Source organism: Mobula birostris, chromosome 3 (genome assembly GCF_030028105.1).
Source record: "Mobula birostris isolate sMobBir1 chromosome 3, sMobBir1.hap1, whole genome shotgun sequence".
In the NCBI taxonomy this organism is placed as follows: domain Eukaryota; kingdom Metazoa; phylum Chordata; class Chondrichthyes; order Myliobatiformes; family Myliobatidae; genus Mobula; species Mobula birostris.
The window spans coordinates 175477259-175500956 of NC_092372.1; the positions used below are offsets into that span (position 1 = coordinate 175477259).

Here is a 23698-nt window from a genome sequence, read left to right on the forward strand (position 1 = left end):
GACATCTTCAGAAACAAATTACAGTGGGTTAGTTTTCATAGAATATAGAACAGTACAGACCTTTCAACCTGCTCCACAATCAATCTAACCCTTCCATTCCACACAGCCCCCCATTTTTCTTTCATCGCTATGCCTTTCTTAAGAGTCGCTTAAACATCCCTAAAGTATCTGCCTCTATGACCATTCCTGGCAGCGTGTTCCACACTCCCACCACTCTGTGTAAATTACAGGGGAATCTTGATCAGCTGGCATGTAAACTGAGGAACGGGAAATAAGTATGAGGTGTTGCATTTTGGAAAGTCAAATCCAGGTAGGTCTTTTACAGTGAACAACAGGGTCCTGGGGAATGACATAGAACAAAGGGAACTTGCAATACAAGGACATGGTTCTCTGAAAATGGAGTCACAGGTAGACAGAGTAGTGAAGAAGGCTTTAGGCATGCTGTCCTCCCTATGTCAGGGAACAGAGTTTAAAAGTTGGGGGTCAAGTACACTGGCTAGGCCACGCTCGGAGAACTGTATTCAGTTTTGGTCACCCAACTGTAGGAAAGATGTTAGTGAACTGGAAAGAGTGCAGAGAAGATTTATAAGGATGCTGCCAGGACTTGAGTGGCTGAGTGATAGGAAGAGACTGAAAGCTGATCTTATTGAGGTATATAAAATCATGGGGGGCATAGATGAGGTGAATGTACTCACTCTTTTCCCCATGGTTGGGGAATCAAGAACTAGAGGGTGTAGGTTTAGATGAGAGGGGAAAAGTTTTACAATAACTTGACAGGCAGCAATTTTATACAACGGGTAGTATGTAAGTGGAATGAACTGCCAGATGAAGTGGTGATTCAGATATAATAACAAATTCAAGAGAGAGTTGGACAGCTACGTGGATCAAAAAGGTTTACAAAGCTGTTAAACAGTGGAAAGGAGCTTAGGTTGTATGGAGCATTTTCATCAGCATAGACCATGTTTCTGTGCCTCATAACACTGTGCCACCAATGTGTGGAGCTGCAGGAAATGGCTGAGGTTTTTAATGTCTGTTTCTCCTTGGTGTTTATTAAGGAGAATATTATGGAGGCCATAGAAAGGGAAAGAATAAGTAATGAGATCTTGGGACATATTCATATTATGAGAAAGGAAGTATCTACAGCCATAAAGTGCATTAAGGTAAGAAAATAACCAAGGCTGAAACATTTGCGCCTCTAAGCCTTATGGGAGGCCAGGGAAGAAATCACAGAAGACCTTGTAGACATTTGCTTCATCCTTAACTATTGCTGAAATTCTGTAAGACTTGAGGGTAGCTAATGTTGTTTTTCATTGCTCAAGGAATAAGCAAGGACAAACCAGGGAACTGCAGACTGCTGTGACTGACTGCACTTGTAGAAAAGTTACTGGAGAGAATTCTGAGGGACAATATTTACCATTTCTCAGAGAGTCAAGGTCTGATCAGTGATAGCCAGCATTATTTTATGCATGCACATTTATATCTGATGAATACCTTGGGGTTTTTACAGAGGTAATTAAGGCGACAGATGATGGTAGTGGGTCGTGCAGTGGATGTTGTCTATATGTACTTTAGTAAGGCCTTTGACAAGGTTCTACATGGCAAGCTAATCTGGAAGATTAGGTTACATGAGATTTGGGGTAAACTTGTGAGGTAAATTCAGAATTGGTTTGATAGTTGGTTGCAGAGTGTGATTGTTGAAGGTTGATTCTCTAACCAGAGAACTGTAACTAATGGGATGTCCCGAGGGTTTGTGTTGGGACATTGGTTATTTAATTTTTATGTAAATAATTTTGATGTGAATGCACATGGTGTGATTAGCAAGTTTGCTGATTATAGTAAATTAGAGGCACTTTTCATAGCGAAGCAGATTGCAATGAATTACAAAAAGATCATGATTCGTTAGCTAATGGTGAAGTGATATATTTTGGACGGTCAGACCAGGATAGGATCTATATGCTGAATGTCAGGGCACGGATGACTATAATGAAATATAGGGACCTGGGAGTACAGGTACACAGTTCAATGAGAGTAGACGGACATGGAAGAAGGCATTTAGCATACTGACCTTCTTCAGTCAACGCCCTGAGTTTAGGAGTAGAGACATTCTGTTGCAGTTATATTAAACCTCTTAGAAGTTTATAAAATCACAAGGAGTCATAGTCTTTTTTTCCCCATGTTGGAGAATCCAAAACTAGAGGACACAGATACAGAGTAAGAAGGAGAGATTTAAAAGAGATCTGAGAGGTACTGTAACTTCTTTACACAGAAGGTAGTGAGTACCCGGAATGGGCTGCCGGAGGAACATGAGAACATAAAAATATAAGAAATGGTAGCAAGAGTAGGCCATCTGGCCCATCAAGCCTGCTCCACAAATAAATATGATCATGGCTGATCTGGTCATGGACTCATTTCCACCTGCCTGCCTTTTCCCCATGACTCTTAATTCCCCTTCTATGCAAAAATCTATCCAACTCCAGGGCTTCATTGGGCAGAGAATTCCACAGATTCACCACTCTCCAGGAAAAGCAGTTCCTCCTCATCTTTGTCCTAAATCTACTCCCCCAATTCTTGAGGCTGGATCCCCTGTGGTTGACTGGTTGTGGAGGACAAAATTGCAATAATTAAGAGGTATTTGGATAGATCCATGGAGGGGAAGGACTTTGAGGGTTATGGGTCAAATGTGGGCAATTGGGACTAGTAGGGAGGATGTTGTGGTTGGCATTGACCAGTTGGGCCAAAGGGCCTGTTTTTTGTGCTGTATTACTCTATAATGCTATGTCTCCATGCCACCCTTTCAAAAGCCAGGGTGACATGAATTAGTTCTCTAATGGGCGCTTCAAATAAATGAACAGTCCTGAACAAAATAAAGCTGGTGTTTTGCTTTTCAAAGGCAGTATTTAATACCTTTATATTCGGTTTGCATTCTAAATGAAATACTACCTCTCAATCTCAATGACAAGCATTGTGTGGGATAGATTGTGATTTTGTGCGTAGTGGAAGACTGGTGATACTGACAATTTTACAGCTCCCCTTGTTTTCATTAGCCTGATCACAGATGACTATGCCATAGAGTGGATAAACTGCAAAATGGAATTTCTGGCAGTCTCCTGTTTGATTTGCAGTAGTCTAACAGTAGAAATGCAATGCCATCTGAAACCTTTAATATAATCACAAACCAAAACCGAAGGAACACTGATATCTTTTTCTCTAAGAAACAAAGGAAATATTGAGAGGATGAAGGGCTACATTATGAAAATGATGAAAATGGCAACGTTTTAAGGGAAATGTTTCAGTTTTCATGTAAGCAGGAAAGACCATTGTGTCACCATTGTGTCCAGAATTAACAATGGAGCTAAAGACCTGACACAGAACAATGCTCAATGAACAAAAGATTAAAAAACACACAGAAAGTGTTTGGAACCTTATGAAGCTGCAAGCAAGGGAAGTAGAATTAGGTTTGGGTACGTACGCAGACTCCAAAATAATATCAGAGTGGCAGCAGATCATGCTGTCACCCCATCATAGTTACTTTTGCTCAATTCTATAACATTAGTTTCAACTCATAAGTTTTCACCACATGCAACATATAAATAAAAATGCATGGAAAACTCTCAAAGAGAGCCTTAACTGTCTTATGCTACAATTCACTGCAGCACACAGTTGGTGAATTCCTGCATTCATCCCAGTTGTCTATGCATGGCTTGATGGCAAAGTCACTCAGGTTATGTTACATGTTGCCCATGGATTACAAGGCTATTCTTGCTCATAAGAACATTAGCAGGGAGTCATCCACTCATTTAGTTCAACTAGATCCAAAACACTTGGCCCATTCTAACCACCTCAGCACCAGCTGCAAAATCTCCACATTTAGGGGATTTACTTATGAATTATAAGGATTTTAAAAGATGGAGTGCTTGAGATCGAAAAGAAAATTGTGTTCAACCTATGATTTTTCGTAGAGTCATAGACTCTTAGGAGCGTCATCAAGTGCTCATGATTAAGCACTTAGGTGTATGATTAAGCACTTAGCACTCATGATTAGAATGCACGGAGTATAAGAAATAAAGTAGATGAGCTTGAGGAACAGTTGGAAATTGGTAAGTATGATGTTGTGGGAATAACAGAGGCATGGCTTCAAGCGGACAGGGCCTGTGAAATGAATATTCAAGGGTATACATCCTATCGAAAGCACAGACTGATGGGCAGAGGGGGTGGGGTAGCTCTGTTGGTGAGGAATGATATTCAGTCCCTTGCGAGGGGGGACATAGAATCAGGAGACGTAGAGTCAGTATGGATAGAACTGAGAAATTCTAAGGGTAGAAAGACCCTAATGGGATTTATCTACAGGCCCCCAAACAGTAGTCTGGATGTAGGGTGTAAGTTGAATCAAGAGTTAAAATTGGCATGTCGCAAAGGTAATGCTACAGTTGTTATGGGGGATTTCAACATGCAGGTAGACTGGAGGAATCAGGTTGGTACCGGACCCCAAGAAAGGGAGTTTGTGGAGTCCCTCTGAGATGGATTCTTAGAACAGCTTGTACTGGAGCCTATCAGAGAGAACACAATTCTAGATTTAGTGTTGTGCAATGAACCAGATTTGATCAGGGACCTTGAGGTAAAGGAGCCATTAGGAGGTAGTGACCATAATATGATAAGTTTTAATCTACAATTTGGGAGGGAGAAGGGAAACTCAGAAGTGTCAGTATTACAGTTGAACAAAGGAAACTATGGTGCTATGAGGGAGGAGCTGGCCAAAAATCAATGGAACAATACCCTAGCAGGAATGACAGTGGAACAGCAATGGCAAGTGTTGCTGGGAATAATGTGGAAGGTGCAGGATCAGTTCATTCCAAAGAGGAAGAAAGATCCTAAGGGGAGTAAGGGGAGGCCGTGGCTGACAAGGGAAGTAATGGACAGTATAAAAATAAAAGAGAAGAAGTATAACATAGCAAAGACAAGTGGGAAGCCGGAGGATTGAGAAACTTTTAAAGAGCAACAGAAGGTAACTAAAAAGGCAGTACGCGGAGAAAAAATGAGGTACGAACTTAAACTAGCCAAGAATATAAAGGAGGATAGTAAAAGCTTCTTTAGGTATGTGAAAAGGAAAAAAAAGTTAAGACCAAAATTGGGCCCTTGAAGACAGAAATGGGTGAATTTATTATGGGGAACAAGGAAATGGCAGATGAGTTGAACAGGTACTTTGGATCTGTCTTCACTAGGAAAGACACAAACAATCTCCCAGATATAATAGTGGCTAAAGGACCTAGGGTAACGGATGAACTGAAGGAAATTTATACTAGGCAGGAAATGGTGTTGGAGAGACTGTTGGGTCTGAAGGCTGATAAGTCCCCGGGACCTGATGGTCTGCATCCCAGGGTACTTAAGGAGGTGGTTTTAGAAATTGTGGACACATTGGTAATCATTTTCCAATGTTCTATAGATTCAGGATCAGTTCCTGTGGATTGGAGGGTGGCTAATGTTGTCCCTCTCTTCAAGAAGGGAAGAAGAGAGAAAACAGGGAATTATAGACCGGTTAGCCTGACGTCGGTGGTGGGAAAGATGCTGGAGTCAATTATAGAAGATGAAATTACGACGCATCTGGATAGCAGTAACAGTATCATTCCGATTTACGTAGGGGAAATCATGCTTGACTAATCTTCTGGAATTTTTTGAGTATGTAACTATGAAAATGGACAAGGGAGAGCCAGTGGATGTAGTGTACCTGGACTTTCAGAAAGCCTTTGATAAAGTCCCACATAGGAGATTAGTGGGCAAAATTAGGGCACATGGTATTGGGGGCAGAGTACTGACATGGATTGAAAATTGGCTGGCTGACAGAATACAAAGAGTAGCAATTAACGGCTCCCTTTCGGAATGGCAGGCGGTGACCAGTGGGGTACTGCAAGGTTCAGTGTTGGGACCGCAGCTGTTTACAATACATATTAATGATTTAGATGAGGGAATTAAAAGTAACATTAGCAAATTTGCCAATGACACAAAGCTGGGTGGCAGTGTGAAATATGAGGAGGATGTTATGAGAATGCAGGGTGACTTGGACAGGCTGGGTGAGTGGGCAGATGCAGTTTAATGTGGATAAATGTGAGGTTATCCACTTTGGTGGTAAGAACAGGAAGACAGATTATTATCTAAATGAAGTCAAGTTAGGAAAAGGGGAAGTACAACGAGATCTAGGTGTTCTTGTACATCAGTCACTGAAAGCAAGCATGCAAGTACAGCAGGCAGTGAAGAAAGCTAATGGCACGCTGGCCTTCATAACAAGGGGAATTGAGTATAAGAGCAAAGAGGCCCTTCTACAGCTGTACAGGGCTCTGGTGAGACCACACCTGGAGTACTGTGTGCAGTTTTGATCTTCAAATTTGAGGAAGGACATTCTTGCTATTGAGAGAGTGCAGCGTAGGTTCACAAGGTTAATTCCCGGGATGGCAGGACTGTCATATGTTGAAAGATTGGAGCGACTGGGCTTGTATACTCTGGAATTTAGAAGGCTGAGAGGGGATCTTATTGAAACATATAAGATTATTAAGGGATTGGACACGCTGGAGGCAGGAAGCATGTTCCCGCTGATGGGTGAGTCCAGAACCAGAGGCCACAGTTTAAGAATAAGGGATAGGCCATTTAGAACGGAGTTGAGGAAAAACTTTTTCACCCAGAGAGTGGTGGATATATGGAATGCTCTGCCCCAGAAGGCTGTGGAGGCCAAGTCTCTGGATGCTTTCAAGAAAGAGATGGATAGAGCTCTTAAAGATAGCGGAATCAAAGGTTATGGGGATAAGGCAGGAACTGGATACTGATTGTGGATGATCAGCCATGATCACAGTGAATGGCGGTGCTGGCTCGAAGGGTGGAATGGCCTACTCCTTCACCTATTGTCTATTGTCACTCTTGTAAGCTATGATTTTTCATAGGAGTTTTTCAAATGCAGTTCTGAGGATCTCAAGAGTACTATGACTGAGATGGTTTCTGCAAGTTTGTTTGAGCTGATGGAATAATGGAAGGACTATAATACACCTGTAACTTTTACAAGACAGTTTCCAGAATTTCCAAACTGTATGTCCGAGAGATTATTAGGGCAATAACTCACAGAGGAAGATTTTAAGGATACAAATGCCTTTGGAAATGTTCTGAAGATCAGACTGATGCAACACATACACAATATTCCCAAAAGTGGATTGGGATTCTGTCTGTACTTGGAGGATTGTGTATATACCTGAACTATGCCTAGGAATGCTAATATTACAGCCTTTCCTGAGTATGCCAGTACATGCAAGACCAGAGACAGGCAATCAAAATGGTAGCAATGCAGAGACTGAACTTTCACTGGATGAGTGTTACCTCAAGCCTTATAAGTTCAAAGGGATCATTTTAGGTAGGTTACCATGTTCTTCTTGGGCACTAATATGATTGAAACCTGCTTGAAGCAGGTGGTTACTTCAGACTGCTGAAGGAGTCGTTAAACACTCCAGTCAGTTAAAGATGTCAGTAAACACTCCAGTCAATTGAATAACACAGGGTTTCAGTACTCGGCCAGGTACCCTGTCTGAGTCAGATGCTTTCTGTACGTTCTCCATCCTAAAGGATGCTTTCATGTGCACCAGTGACTGAAGTCACAAGGTTGGTGGGGGCTGTGGGATTTTGTAAAGGTCCCTCCATGTTCTCTTGAGGCATTGATAGAGTGGGCAGGCAGCATCTTTTTCCCAGAATGGCAATGGCTAATATGAGAGAATATAGCTTTAAAGTGATTGGAGGAAAGAATAGTATATCAGAGGCAGCTTTTTTTTACAGAGTGGCAAGTGCATGGAACACATTGCCAGCGTTGGTGATAGAGGCAGATGCATTAAGGACATTTAAGAGACTCTTAGATAAGCACATGGATGAAGAAAAATGGACAGCTATGTGGGAGGTAAGGGTAGATTGATCTTGGAGTAGGTTAAAAGGTTCAACACAACATTGTGGCCAAAGTTCTATACTGTGCTGTACTGTTCTATGTTTTATGTTCTATGTACCTTAACTTGGCTCACACTACTCCAACATGAACCCAATACCATACTTCCTAGTTTTTGTATGTACTTCGGAGTGATGAATCCCCGAGCAACCTTTGATGAATGATAATCAACATGAAGAGTTAGCTGAGACTCTCTGCAGATTAGATGTCAGAACCAGTAATTAGCTTCCTTCTTTCTCTCGCTAAAATCTGGAGTTTCCTGCTCTTCTCCTTCCTCTGCACTTTCTTCTCATGCCAAAACCCCCAAAGACTTGAAGTTTTCATGAATCCTGAAGGACAGTTCATCATGGGCCATCAGGGTCTTTGGTGCATAGGCCATTCTGTATAATAACATGAGTTTCTGCTATTGAAAAGATGTCAACAGCTATCACAGGGCAGGAATTGAGATTAATGTAAATGAGCTTAAAGCAAGTGATAATAAATCATAACAGCTCTTATCCCCATCTTGTTCCCATTCTATTTTTTCTTTGATAGTTATTCCAAACCACAGGTTATCTGATAAGGAGGTCTGTAAGGGAGCTATCTCCGACTCCTCGAATTCTCTCCCTGGGTTATTGGCCCTCATACTCTAATGTCTCACAGCAACTAGAGCGATGCAAAACCTACAGCACAGTTCTACCCATTCAATTTGCCTTACCACACCATCCTGACGGAATAATATTTAAGACAACACTAAAATACAATAAAGGATCAAGCCTTACCTCTTCTGCAGCATATTTAACATAGCTCCAGTAAACTGAGTACCTAAGTGATGCGATCAATGAATAGAATACATGAAGAAAACCGTATGCAAATGCCACAAGTCCGAGTTGTTTTCGGCACAGCATCCACTTGTCAAGCCACTCAGGAAACCTCTTGTACTTTGTCCCTCTGTAGAGCTGGAGGAATGCAGCAATCACACCTGGCAAGTAAACCAGCCCAAGGAGAATGAGAGAGACAACTGGAAAAATCGTATTGGGTATGGAAACCATCAACAGATAGGAATTATCCTTATCCTTTTCCACATAGGGATAGATCACTTTAATCACCACACAATATAAGAAGAAGAATATTGTGAGACCAGCTGTTACAATAAATGGTAATCTCCACATTGGAAAGAGCTGCAGTGGATATTTCTCCACTTCTTCAGCTGCTAGAAGAGATCCCTGGTCTAAAGGAGTGAGGCCTAGACTCCTGGCAACATCCATCACCTGCTGTTTGGATTTAGTGTCGTCGCCACAGATAAAGACCTGAAACAAAGTGCAATTGCTTTTACTTCCAATGGAGAGGCAGGTGCTACAATTCAATATAATTAGCGCTACTGGTGAAATTTATTATAAAAATATAGTTAGATTATCCATGTAGACAACGTTCTTCATATAGTCAGTAGAGCTGTATGCGATCTTACCTGACTGTTGGCATCCAGGCTGCCTGACTGAAGGGCCCAGGCTGAAACTGTGTTAAATCCCTTCACCACAATTGCTTTGGGGACCAGCTGAGAAAGATACTGAGCATTGGACTCAGGGTACTGATTCACTTTGAGGTTGTTGCTCACGTCCACCAGCACTTTATCATCTAATAAATTGGACAGAGCTGGGAGAAAATCATAGTTCTCCCTGTGAACTGCCAGGAAAATGATCTTAGATTCTTTCAGGGCTTCAGCATGGGTAGTGACTTGAGCTCCACTCGGTAGTAGGGTGGAATTTTTTGGGTTTCGACTGCCATATATCACTGGGTACCCTGACTTGAGCAGCCTCATACCCAAAGATCGGCCGAAGTCCCCAGTGCCAAAAATGCAGATTGCCTCCCGCTTATGGTCCAACCTTCTTCTGCTGGTCGTCTGATGAAGTGGGATCATGTTTGATGAATTGATGTCCAACTCTAAAAAATATAGAAGAAATTTCTTATTTGTCATTTTTCTTCAGATATGCCAAACATCAATTCTGTAGTTTTATGTTGTACAGTTGTGCTTGGTATGAAGTTATCCAATATTCAATAATATTTTTAATTCATTTTTTCAGTTAGAATATGATAGGCAGTAACATCCTTACTTCTTATGACCTGTAGGACCACTTTTGGCTTCATTCCTCCCCTTATTTCCTTGTAACCTCTGTAAAAATCTCACAGATATAACTATCAAGTTACTTGTCACGTATAGAACCTCTTGTGACTTTTCTTAACCCTATCTGCCAGATGCATCATATACCCTCTCTCTGTCCCCCTAATTTCACTCTGAAAAGCTAATGTTTTTATAATCATCAAGGGATTTACTCGTCTCCAATTGCATAAACTCAATGTATGCTTCCTTCTTTCTCTTGTCCAGAAACTCAGTATCTCTCATCAGCCAGGTACCCTAGACTTGCCAGGTTTATCCTTCACAAGAACATGCTACCCTAGATTAATGATATCAAACTCTCAAAAGCCTCTCTCTTGCCATTAGTTCCATTTCTTTCAAACAGATTTACCAAATTGACCTCTGGTAGATCCTGCCTAAATCCCTCCAAATTCACCCTGCTTCAATTTAGGGTTCTAGCCTGTAGACCTGACCTATCCTTTTCCAAAATATCTTTAAACTAATAGAATTATGGTCAAAAGGGCCAAAGAGCTCCTTGTGCTCTGTTACGTGCCCTGACTTGTTCCCTAGGAGAATGCCCAGTAATGCACCCTCCCAAGTAGAGCCTTCTATTTCTTGACTCGAGAAACCTTCCTGGCCACATTGCGCAAATTTGATCCTGTCCAAGTCCCTAACGCTCTGGGAAGTCCAGTCAATACTGGGGAAACTTAAATCTCCCACTAATACAACCCTATTAAGTATGAACAATTTCTCTACACACCTGAGACAAAAGAAAATCTGCAGATGCTGGGAATCCAAGCTACACACACAGAATGCTGGAAGAACTCAGCTGACCTTTATCAGTCAGGGCATTGAATATAGAAATTGAAATGTTATGTTTCAGTTGTACAAGATGCTGGTGAGGTTGCATCTGGAGTATTGAGTACAGTTTGGTTGCTCTATTGAAAGAAGTCATCATTAAGCTGGAAAGAGTGCAAAGATTTACAAGGATCTTGCCAGGACTCAAAGGCCTAAGTTATATGGAGAGATTGGGTGGATGAGGACTTTATTGTTTGGAGTCTGAGGGGTGACCATATAAATTCATGAGGGACACATACAGAGTGAATGTACCGGGTCTTTTTTCCCCCAAGGAAGGAAAATCAAAAACCAGAAGGGAAGAATCGTAAGGAACCCGAGGGGCTTAAGGTGGGAGGGTAAAGATTTTAAATAGACCTGAGGGGCACCCTGAATGGCTAAGGAGAAAGTAGGGCTCCTTGGAGATCAGCAGGGCTGCCGTTGCCTTTGTTTTGAGCCAAAGAAAATGGGTGGAATTTTTCTCCTTAGTGTTTACTGAGGGGAAAATCATGGTTGCTCAAGAGACCATGGAAAAAAGTGGAGATGTTTGGGGAGCATCTATATTTCTATGGAGGTTGTAACTGCAGCCTTACAGCACTGTGAAAGTTTCTGGAAGCAATTCTGAGGGACAGGAGCCTTCAACATTTGGATAGACCAAGTCTGATTAGAAGGAGACAGCATGGCTCTGACCAAGGAAATTTGTATTTGATGAATCTAAAAGCTTTTAGAGCTTTTTTTAAAAAAGAGGTAACCCTAAAGGTAGATGAAGATAGGGCAATAAATGTGGTCTATTTGGACTTTATTAAGGCCTTTGACAAGGTTTTGCATGGTAGGCGAGTCTGGAATGTTAGGTCTTATGGATTGCAGGGAGAACTGGTTAGGTGTATGCAAAACTAGCACAGAGATAAGCAGCCGAAGGTGGTGGTTGAAGGTTGTTTCTCAGGATGAATGCTTATAACTAGTGGTAGGTTGTCAGCACAGACTAATTGGGCACAAGGTCCTGTATCTGTGTTGCATTGCTCTATGACTAGATGGCTCTTTACACAGAAGGTGATGCCGATATTGAACAAACTGTCAAAGCAATTGTTTAAGGCAAGTACAATAACAACATTTAAAAGACACTTAGACAGGTATATATATCAGAGAGGTGTAAAAGTCGATGGACCAAACCCAGAAAGATGGGCCCAGTTGAGGTGGGCATCTTGTTTGGTTTGGATGAATTGGGCTGAAGGACATGATGTGTTACTCTGTGTTACTTTGACTGTATCTTGGCCTTGCCTACAAAGCCCAGATCATATGTCTTGATGGTTCCTTCATCTTTTCTTAAACATATTGATGTCCAGAACTATGAATTATACTTTATACTTTATACTACATTGTCACCAAACAATTGGTACTAGGACGTACAATCATCACAGCGATATTTGATTCTGCGCTTCCCACTCCCTGGATTACAAATATTAAATATTAAAATAGTAAAAATTAGTAAATATTAAAAATTTAAATTATAAATCATAAATAGAAAATAGAAAAATGGAAAGTAAGGTAGTGCAAAAAACTGAGATGCAGGTCCAGATATTTGGAGGGTACGGCCCAGATCCGGGTCAGGATCCATTCAGCAGTCTTATCACAGTTGGAAAGAAGCTGTTCCTAAATCTGGCCATATGAGTCTTCAAGCTCCTGAGCCTTCTCCCGGAGGGAAGAGGGACGAAAAGTGTGTTGGCTGGGTGGGTCGTGTCCTTGATTATCCTGGCAGCACTGCTCCAACAGTGTGCAGTGTAAAGTGAGTCCACGGACGGAAGATTGGTTTGTGTGATGTGCTGCGCCGTGTTCACGATCTTCTGCAGCTTCTTTCAGTCTTGGACAGGACAACTTCCATACCAGGTTGTGATGCACCCAAGAAGAATGCTTTCTATGGTGCATCTATAAATATTAGTGAGGGTTTTAGGGGACAGGCCAAGTTTCTTTAGTTTTCTCAGGAAGTAAAAGTGCTATTGGACCTTCTTGGTAGTGAACTCTGCTTAGTTGGACCAAGTCAGGTCATTTGTGATATTGACCCAAAACCCAAATTAACATAAAATATGACCACTACATTAATCCATTTTAGAAATGAAGACATCTAAATTGGATAGATCTCATTTATAGGTAAAGGCAATGTGGTGTGCAAATAATGAGTGCCTTTTGCATCTACACCCTATCCTCGTTATATGTGAGGGATACATTCCTCGAAGTTGATGCGTAATGTGAAATCGCATAATGTGAATAACTATTTAAATGGAGAAAATAGGGATGCGTTCCAGAGGGCTTCCTAAATATGTTTTATCTGTAACTTATTCACATTTTTATACCAATACGACACAAAAGCAGTACTACGAGACAACGTTTGTATTATACTTAATCAATTTAAGGTAGTATTCAATGTAATAAATCATAGAAAGTTAACATCCTCTGATGTACAGTACTCACCAACAGTGGCAGGTGTGTTCGTTCCAGGAGATGGGTGGTTGTTGTGGTGTCAGGCAGCTTTACATAGATAAGGTAGATGGTTGTGGTCGTCAGGATAATATCAAGCACAGCAAGGGGTGAAGGAAGACTCACAGAACTCTTAGAACTGCCGGCAGCAGCAGATTACAGCGATTTGCATAAAGTGGTGAGGGTTGTTTGCTTGGCAGCATTTTGTTTTAAATTTGCTTGTAGGGAAGAAGGGTTGACGGCAGGGAACGACTGAAATGCTGACTCCATTCTTAAACTTTTGTTGGTTTAAACTTGGGTCCATGTCCATCGCCATTTGTGCCAAGTGTTCCTACTTCCACCATTCCCTCACTGTTGGTAAACTCCTGGGATTTTCAAAATCATCTGTTGCTTGCAGCATCTGAGAGATAGTTCGCGGTAAAAAAAATACGTACGCCTTGAATGTGGATTACACCTTGGTTGAGTGGTTGAATCAGCGATGTTGTGTTAGGCGGCAGGAAACGCACTTTTATGTGAGGATGAATGCTGTCCAAATATTTAGGATGGGCTGGCGCATTGTCAAGCAACAAAAGAACTTTAAAGGCAAGATTCTGTTCCTGGCAGTAGCGTCCCAGAGCTATGTTACCTTCAGCTGATGCCGAGCTGTTTATAATTTCTAACTTTTTTTCAAGAGTTAAAGCGATTCTCTGCCGCTCAGCCGATGGCCCAAGACATGACATCGGACACTTAGGAGGCATAATTAAATATTTCAAGCACAAAATCACTGCACCGTAGATAAAACCAACAAAAGTTTAAGATCGCACATCCACACCTTGCCAAAACCATGCGAGACTGGCAGGAGTGAGACTGAGGCGCACGCACCTGACTTGTATTGGCGGGAAAGCGGTGCTTCTCGTCCCAACAGTGAGACTGTGAAGCATGCGCACGTGACTTGTATTGGTGGGAAGGCAGTGCTCCTCGCATAACTGTGAATTTTGGACCCATCTAACGAGACGTTGGTAGAAATAGGTTCCTCGCATAACTGTGAATCCGTATAGTCTGAAGACGCATATAACGAGGTTAGGGTGTAATTGCAACCAACCCACTCTCCTAGTTGCTACGAACACTCAGATTCACCTCACTGTTTAATGGCATCACCCTTCAGCAGGATGAATTAATTTTCTGAGTAGCTAGTATTTCTGAGTGGTTAGCCAGTGAAACAAAAACCCAGCCTTGCCTCATAAAAAGTCAATGGTGTTTGCAGCTGGAGTTAGTCTGCGTTCCTCCACAGATCTTGATTTCAAAGGCATTTAAGAATGGCATATCATGGGCGAGAGACTTCTCTTAAGGCCTGGGCAGGGGATAAAGGGTGGAAAATGAGATTTCTTATTTTTGGTAAGACCAAGAAGCCCTAAAAACATGTAGAATTCAATAAGTGGCGCTCACCATGGTGGTCTTTGCCATGATTCCAGCCTGATGACCTGAAGGCAGTGTTTCAAGAAGTTCAGTGACCTCGGACACCTACTTAAAGTTGATGAATGTATCTTTATTTAGCCAATTATGTAACAAGGTTGAGGTGCTTCTCAAAGAACCACAGACCTAGTACTTTTCCAGCAATGATCTCTATCATTCAACATTCATTGCAGTCATTCTAATGCACTGTTATATCCAAATACATTAGATTTGTTGCTAGCCTTGCAGTCATGTGTCATGGTTTTTCTGCAACATTCACTAATGTACTTCCATTTCTTGTGCAGAATGGGTTGTCCCCAAACCTTAGCTTACCCTTAGAGATTACCTTACCCCATGAACAAGAGAGTTCTTACCATAAATGGAATGGCCATTACGTAGTTCATGGCCAACAAAATTACCACAAAAGTTGACAATCCATGTACCTAATCTTGCTTTTCACAACCTCTATCTTTTCATTTCAAAATACTAGATGATTTATGAGCTGCTTGTGTGAGCTTGGATTGCTGTTGTGTGCCATGCCAGAGCCATGGTTACCAGTTTCCAAAACTCTTGGAGGTCACACTGTTCCTGTTTACCCTCCCTCTTTCAGTAACTTGTTCTGGTCTGCATTCCCTCTGATTTTTATCTCAGCCAGGCTGCAGCTCAAAACCCACAAATATACCAGTGTCAGGGTACAACTGGGGTTTCTACAACAGTCTTATAGATCAGGTGGTCTTGCCAAAAATAGGAAATCTAATTATTCGCTCTTTATCCCCTCACCAGGCCTCACCAGCTGGCACAAACTTCCTGAAAGTTTTAAAGCTATAAAGAAATCTGGAAAGCACCGTTTCCTTGGTAGTATTTCTGAATGTCAGTAGAGATCAACCTCAATTAGGAGAATGATCCACTTAAATTCCACTGATGGGGCATGTTGTGTATTTAATATTAAAGTAATGTTTGAGTAATCTTGTGTGTGTATATATATATATATATATATATATTGCTTGGTTAATCATTCTTGTTTGTTTAAATAACTAATTATGGGTTATATGTAAATATATGTTAATTGCATATTTAATCACGCCTCCAGCAGGTCTGATCAGGGACAGTCAGTGTGGCTTTGTGAAGCGCAGATCGTGTCTAACAAGCCTGATAGAGTTCTTTCAGGAGGTGACCAGGCATATAGATGAGGGTAGTGCAGTGGATGTGATCTATATGGATTTTAGTAAGGCATTTGACAAGGTTCCACATGGTAGGCTTATTCAGAAAGTCAGAAGGCATGGGATCCAGGGAAGTTTGGCCAGGTGGATTCAGAATTGGCTTGCCCGCAGAAGGCAGAGGGTCAAGCAGACATTGGTGTCAACCTCTGTGCCTTTGGTTGGAAAGCATATTGGACCAAGGAAGGACCATACTGCTCATGAATCATGAAGGCAATAGTCTGACTACAACAGTTTTTATAGGCAACGTATCTGATAAAGTTACTGATGTATTAATCAGGCAGTTACTTGTGAAATGTTTTATGCTAGAATAGAGTTCAAGGAACTTCAGGAAGGTGGCAAACATTTGGCTTTTGTGAGCATAAAGAACCAGAATCTACTATGTGTGCATTAAGGTTATTGCATGAACTTCAATTGTGAGACCAAAAGCTGATTGTAAAATTAGATGCAAAGACCAAAGCCCAGCTGGATGAATGGAAAGCTAAAAAGAAAGGAGTCAATGGAGATTTGAAAACAGATGATTCTCAGATGATATTGTGGATGAGGAAACCAAGAAGAGGGATCAGATCATAAAGGGAGCAATAGAAACATTAATATGAGAATACACTAATTAACAAGTGCATCTTCCCAAGATCAAGATGCATAAACTTAAAGAAGAAAGATGTCTAGAGCTGTCAGAGCCGCTTCCTGCAGTCTCAGAGTCAATTCCTACACCACCACGGAGGAGATCTCAGAACCTTAGACTGTTTTCACAGCAGCAAGTTTCAATGGCCAAGCAGAGTGATCTCACTTGTCAGGAAAGATGTTATCCCAGAAGAGCAAGAAATGCTCCACGTTGATTAAATCTTTAGACCTGAATGGGACAATTCAAAATTTGCTATGCTGTGGATTTCTGTTTATAGTAGTATTATTTAATATACTGTGTATGTAGTTGAGATGCACTCTCCATTGAGTTGGAGTTTATAGCTAAGCAGGGAGGAGTGTTGTGTATTTAATGTTCCAGTAATACTTGAGTAAACTTGTATATATAAGTGTTCGATTAAGCATTCTTGTTTGTTTAACTTCAGACTCCTGTGTGTTCCTTTGAATTAGTTTAATATTTTGAAGTTACAAAATATAACTGGGAATTTGTCATGTTTTTGAATGTTTAATTAAGTAATCCAGAGTGCAAAGATTTAAAGGTTTATAATTTTAAAGCTTAATCTTAAAATATTCTGCTTTAATAAGAGATATATCTTTAACGGCATGCGAATACCAATTTTGGAAGATGTCTTTGTTTTTGCAAATAGCCTGCAAATTCATTTTGACACAAGAATATGAGAGAATTCTTTTCCTTTTTCACTAAATGTGAGCAATCAGTTTTTATTTTATAGGAAATGCTAAGAAACCTGATGTTCGGATGGAGCTGGAACAGATTGAAAAGGTCAAAGTGTTGGGACCCAAGGCGAGGTAAGAGCCGATTAAGATCGCTGCTCCACAACATTTACTAGGCTCTGTGCCAAACAATAGGACTCTCTTCCAGACTCCAGTTCAGAAACACTGTTTGCCTGAAGTTTTTTTTCATTGCAGATTGGATGTTCGATGGTCTTTGTTATGGGTTATTTTATTGCTTTATTTTCTTATGGACGTGATGTTTTATTTTCTGAATGTTGGGTGTTAGATAGCCTTTTTTATATATATGGGGTTTGTTTCTGGGTGTCTTTGTTTCATGTCTGCCTGCCTGTCTTGGACATATTTTTGATGTATAGACTCGTGCACACAAACACAGACGACACGCATCAGGTGCACGTTTTACTAGCGCACGTTTAAAGCCACTTCCAAAGTTTGGCAGGGCATGCTTATATTAACAAAGAGCTTTTTGATCATTTAGCTGCTGAGAAATTCAGCCAATGAGTGCCTTTGTAGTGAGACCATTGGCATCGATCCATTTTCTCAAGCACCTCAGTTTTTGCAGTCACAACAGCAAGTGTAAGTCTGGTATCTCTGCATAGTGAAGGATATTCTTTGCCCATAATGGAGACAAGTTTCAACATTTATGCTGTGTCAGGTGTTATATGGAAAGAAAATAAATCCAATGACATTTCACATCAAAATTCAACATTCTATTGCCTTTCCTGTTTCATAGAAAACATAGAAAACACACAGTATATACAGGCCCTTCAGCCCACAAAGCTGTGCCGAACATATCCTTACCTTAGAACTACCTAGGCTTTACCCATAGCCCTCTATTTTCTAAGTTCTATGTAGCCATGCAGGAGTCTCTTAAAAGACACTATTATTTCCGCCTCCACCACTGCTGCCAGCAGCCCATTCCACGTACTCACCACTCCCTATGTGTAAAACTTACCCCTGACATCTCCTCTGTACCTGCTTCCAAGCACCTTAAAACTATGCCCTCTCATGCTAGCCATTTCAGCCCTGGGGAAAAGCCTCTGACTATCCACAATGCCTCTCATTATCTTGTAGACCTCTATCAGATCACCTCTCATCCTCCGTCACTCCAAGGAGAAAAGACCGAGTTCATTCAACCTATTCTTATAAGGCATGCTCCACAATCCAGGCAACATCCTTGTAAATCTCCTCTGCACCCTTTCTATGGTTTCCACGTCTTTCCTATAGTGAGACGACCAGAACTGAGCACAGTACTCCAAGTGGGGTCTGACCAGGGTTTCACTTCCTTGACATGTACATGGGTTTCAATGTGCTAGTTCTATATTGCTGTATTTCCTCTATGGCTGCCATCCACCCACAGGAAGCTACTCCCTTTCCCTTGGAGACCAGATGTCCCATATCACATGGGTAACTCTTGTCCCGGATGAGCCAGAGCTGCATTGCTTCCCCAGCTGATTGAAGTGCAGCCTGGGAGGTTTTGCTGTGGCACTCAGGTGAGCTTACCAGCTAAGAAGAACACCATTAGGGGACACTGCAGATAATAATACAATAATCTGCTGGGGGTTAGCCATCTGCTCTATTTCTTTGCAAATTTTCATATTTCTTTATGACACGTTCATCTCTTGAGTTTAGGGTGGTTCTCAAAGCAACCTCTTTCTCTTTCCCCTTCTCACTTTTCTTTCACATGCCCATCACCCTGAATTACATGCCGTATACTTCAATAGGAATCAACTGGAGTAGCCAATTAACCAACACATCAGCAAGCACATGGGAGGGAACTTGAGCACCCACACAATCTCAGGGAGAGCATTCATATTCTACACAAGCAGTTCCAAAGGTGAGGATCAAACCAGAGTTGCTGGAGCTGTAAGGCAGCAACTCTGTTTGCTACACCACTGCATTGCCCCAGCTCCAGGGATGGCACTGAGTTGCAGGTGCCTGATCTCTGCTCTCCTCCCTCTTCTTGATTTTAGCTCTGTATAATCTGAGTATGAGTCTGCTCACAATGAAGAAGAGTGTGGGTGGAAGGGCTGAGACTTTCTGTAGCAGATCAATCAGCTGACAAACGGTTTCTGTCTCTGTGCGTGCGTGTGTGTAAAAGCAATCAGCTGATAGACATGATGCCTCTCTTTAGAAGAGATAATACTGCCCACTTCAGTTTCGATTCTTATAGATAATACATTTTCCTTTGTCCAACATAGAGCAGTGTCTGATACCAATGGACGTTTTCTTATAGTTTCAGGAAAACTAGATAATAACTTAATAGTTTTTGCCAATGTGTATGCCCCAAATGTAGATGATCCAGGATTCTTTGAGGGTTTTTTTTTCGTTTTTACCAGATCTGAGTCCTTATTCTATGGTGATGGGAGGAGACTTTAACTGTTGGCTAGACCCAATTTTAGACCGATCATCTTCTCAACCAACATCTCTTAATAAATCAGCTTTGTTTATTCAATATTTTTAATTGAAGTGTGGTATTGTTGACGTTTGGCGATTTTAGATAGGGAGTACTTGTTTTTTTTCCCATGCCCATCATTTCTAGACAGGCATATTATTTTGTTTTTTGAAGAGAGTGAAAAGGAAGAGACTTCTAATCTTATTGTATGGGATACTTTCAAGGCCTATATTAGAGGACAAATTATTTCCTGTACTGCGAGTGTTAAGAATAAAGCTAATAAAGAAGGAACTGAATTAGCCATTCAATTGAAACAATTCAATCAAAAATATATTTTAAAATTGTTTTATATAAAAGACATGTTGAAGTTAAAACTAAATATGATCTTCCGTTAACATAGCCAATTGAAACTCAACTTATTAAAGATAAAACTCAATTTTACATTCATGGAGATAAATCAGACAAAGTATCAGGCAACCAATTAAAAACATCTGCAGTTAAATGACAAATTAAAGAAATTTGTAAAACTAATGGTGATAGGACAACTGATCACTCTGAAATAAATGATACCTTTAGGGAATTCTATTCTAAACTTTATAGTTCTAATTCCCCTAAAGGTAGTATTGTAATGAATAATTTTCTAGATCAATTAAATATCCCTGCACTTTCTGCAGATAATTGCAAACAGATGGATCAACCCATTTCTTATGAGGAAATCGCCGAGGCTATACATTCATTACACTCGGGGAAGTCTCCGGGTCCAGATGGATTTTCTGGAGAATTTTATAAGGCTTTTTCTTCATTAATTATACCGCAGTTACACTCAGTCTTTTTGGATTCTTTCAAATTGGGTAGTTTGCCTCAATCTTTTTATGAAGCTTCTATTTCACTTATCCTAAAAGAGAACAAGGATCCAACTGAATGCTTTTCATATAGACCAACTTCATTACTCAATATTGATACTAAAATCCTTTCTAAAGTTCTGGCTCGTAGGATTGAAAATATTTTACCTTCTATTATTTCTGATGAACAGACTGAATTTATTAAAAACTGACATTCCCATTTTAATATACGCTGTGTATTAAATGTTATTTACTCAGGAGATATCAGAATGTGTGATATCCTTAGATGCTGAGAAGGCCTTTGATCGGGTTGAATGGAATTATTTATTTAAGACCTTAGAAAAATTTAATTTTGGACCAGATTTTATTCAATGGATTAAATGACTTTATCTATCTCCTTCTGCTCGAGCTCTTACTAATTTTCAAAATTCTAAACCATTTAAACTTCACCACGGAACTACAAAAGGTTGTCCATTGAGTCCTTTGCTCTTTGATTTAGCTTTAGAACCCCTAGCCATTGCTTTTTGAGAATCTAATGATATCTGTGGTATTTTAAGGAGAGGTATTCCTCACAAAATCCCACTTTACGTTGATGATATATTGCTTTCTATCTCTAATGTTGAGACCTTGTTACCTTGCGCACTTCCTCTACTCTCCTGTTTTAGCCAGTTTTCAGGATATAAATTGAACCTACATAAGAGTGAATTATTTCCTTTAAATAATTTGGTATCAATTAATACTAATCTCCCTTTTAAAATTGTAAGGAATCAATTTACTTATTTGGGTGTAACAGTCACTAAGAATTACAAACACCTGTTTAAAGAAAACTTTCTTATTTTATTGAACCATGTAATAAGGATATCATTAAATTGGTCACCTCTTTGAATATCGTTGATTGGATGAATTAATTCTATTAAAATGAATATTCTACTCAAATTTATATATCTTTTTCAGGCTTTACCCGTTTTTATTCCTAAATCATTTTTTGACTCTCTTGATTCTATTTTGTCCTCTTGTATATGGAAAAATAAATGTCCTTGATTAGATAAAGTTCATCTTCAAAAATCTAAAAGGTCTGGAGGTTTAGCCTCACCTAATTTTAGGTTTTATTACGGGGCAGTTGATATACGATATCTTACGTTTTGGCTATATTATATTAATCATGTAGACTGTCCGGTATGGGTTTCTTTAGAAGCTAACTCTGTTAATAAATTTTCTATTATTTCTCTTCTTGTATCCTCACTTCCTTTATTTGTCAGTAAACTAACTGATAATTTAATAGTTAAACATACTCTGAGGATCTGGATACAATTTAGAAAACACTTTGGTTTATTGAGATTTTCCCTTTCAAGTCCCACTTATTTTAACTTTTTTTTAAACCCTCCATGACTGATTTAGTTTTTAAAGAATGGGACAGATTGGGTATTAAATGTTTTTGGGATCTGTTTGTAGGAGGAAATCTTTTTTCATTTGAGCAATTGTCACCTAAATATAGCTTACCTAAACAACAGAAATTTTGCAGATGCTGGAAATTCAAGCAACACACATAAAAGTTGCTGGTGAATGCAGCACGCCAGGCAGCATCTCTAGGAAGAGGTACAGTCGACGTTTCAGGCCGAGACCCTTCGTCAGGACTTCGTCAGTCTCCATCCCTCCCCCTCCTGTCTTCTCCTATCATTTTGGATCTCCCCCTCCCTCTCCAACTTTCAAATCCCTTACTCACTCTTTCTTCAGTTAGTCCTGACGAAGGGTCTCGGCCTGAAACGTCGACTGTACCTCTTCCTAGAGATGCTGCCTGGCCTGCTGCGTTCACCAGCAACTTTTATGTGTATAGCTTACCTAAAACTCACTTTTTTAGATATTTACAAATCAGAGACTTTCTAAGATCTCAATTATGCACATTTCCTATAAGCTCAGATGAGCACGTACTAGACGTAATTTTCAACTTGACACTTTTTCATAATGGTTCATTTATGGCATGTTACTGGAGCTGAGGTATACAAAGCAGGAGGCCCTGTCATGATGCAAAAGCTGACTGTACTCTTCCAGTCCATGTGGAAAAAGGGACAGGTCCCGCAACAGCTGAAAGATGCCAGCATAGTCCACATCTACAAGAGGAAAGGCAACCGCCAGTCTTGCGACAACCACCGAGGCATCTCCCTCTTGTCCATTGCGGGGAAGATTCTGGCCCGTGTCCTGCTCAACCGCCTTCTCCAACATCTTAAGCAAGGTCTGCTCCCAGAAAGCCAGTGCGGCTTCCGTGCTGAACGTGGGACCGCGGACATGATTTTTGCTGCGCGCCAACTCCAGGAAAAATGCCAGGAGCAACACAGCGACCTCTTCGTAACCTCTGTCGATCTAACCAAGGCCTTCGATACGGTCAGCAGAGAAGGCTTGTGGAAGATCATGGAGAAGTTTGGCTGCCCCAGCAAGTTCAGCACAATCGTCTGGCAGTTCCACAACAGTATGATGGTGAAAGTTCTGGGTGACGGCGACGAGTTGGAGGCCTTCTCAGTGACAAATGGCGTCAAACAAGGCTGCGTTCTTGCCCCGACTCTGTTCACTATGGTATTCTCTGCCATGCTGACAGATGCCTTCCGTAACTACAAAGAAGGAATCCACGTCAGATACAGGACTGACGGCAGGTTGTTCAACCTTAGGCGCCTGCAGGCAGTTACAAAGGTGCGAGAGACTGTTATCAGAGACTTCTTGTTTGCTGATGACTGCGCACTCAACGCCAGCACAGAGCAGGATATGCAGCGTGAAATGGACTGCTTCTCACAAGCCTGTGACAACTTCGGTCTCACTATCAGCACCAAAAAGACCGAAGTTATGGACCAGCCTGCCCTAAGAAAGCCATACCAGGAGCCGCGCATCACAGTAAAGGGCCAGAGCCTCCAGGCAGCCGCCAACTTCACCTACCTGGGCAGCATACTCTCTCGCGCAGTGAACATAGACGCTGAGGTCAACAACAGGATTGCCAAAGCCAGCGCTGCCTTTGGGAGACTCCATGAGAACGTCTGGGAGCAGAGAGGACTC

The 23698-nt window shown here is 41.0% G+C and overlaps 1 protein-coding gene and 1 long non-coding RNA gene across 3 annotated transcripts in view; one reads left to right on the plus strand and one right to left on the minus strand.

Moving 5' to 3' along the window:
- LOC140195438 (uncharacterized) overlaps positions 1–23698 on the plus strand; it is a 72602-nt gene that overhangs the window by 36939 nt on the left and 11965 nt on the right. The window contains exon 2 of the long non-coding RNA XR_011885469.1: positions 17404–17479. This is a non-coding gene — a long non-coding RNA (uncharacterized lncRNA). The remainder of the gene's footprint in view (positions 1–17403; positions 17480–23698) is intronic.
- The window catches only part of LOC140195436 (metalloreductase STEAP4-like), a 36006-nt gene that overhangs the window by 6789 nt on the left and 5519 nt on the right, over positions 1–23698 (minus strand). The window contains exons 1-3 of one of the 2 annotated variants that reach the window (XM_072253732.1): positions 13377–14556; positions 9411–9883; positions 8725–9252 (exon numbers count right to left, since the gene is read on the minus strand). In XM_072253732.1, coding sequence (XP_072109833.1) covers positions 8725–9252; positions 9411–9860 — 978 coding nt within the window. In that variant the 5' untranslated portion in view covers positions 9861–9883; positions 13377–14556. Of the gene's footprint in view, positions 1–8724; positions 9253–9410; positions 9884–13376; positions 14557–23698 lie in introns of those variants that run through there. The other variant, XM_072253731.1, reaches the window with a different exon arrangement.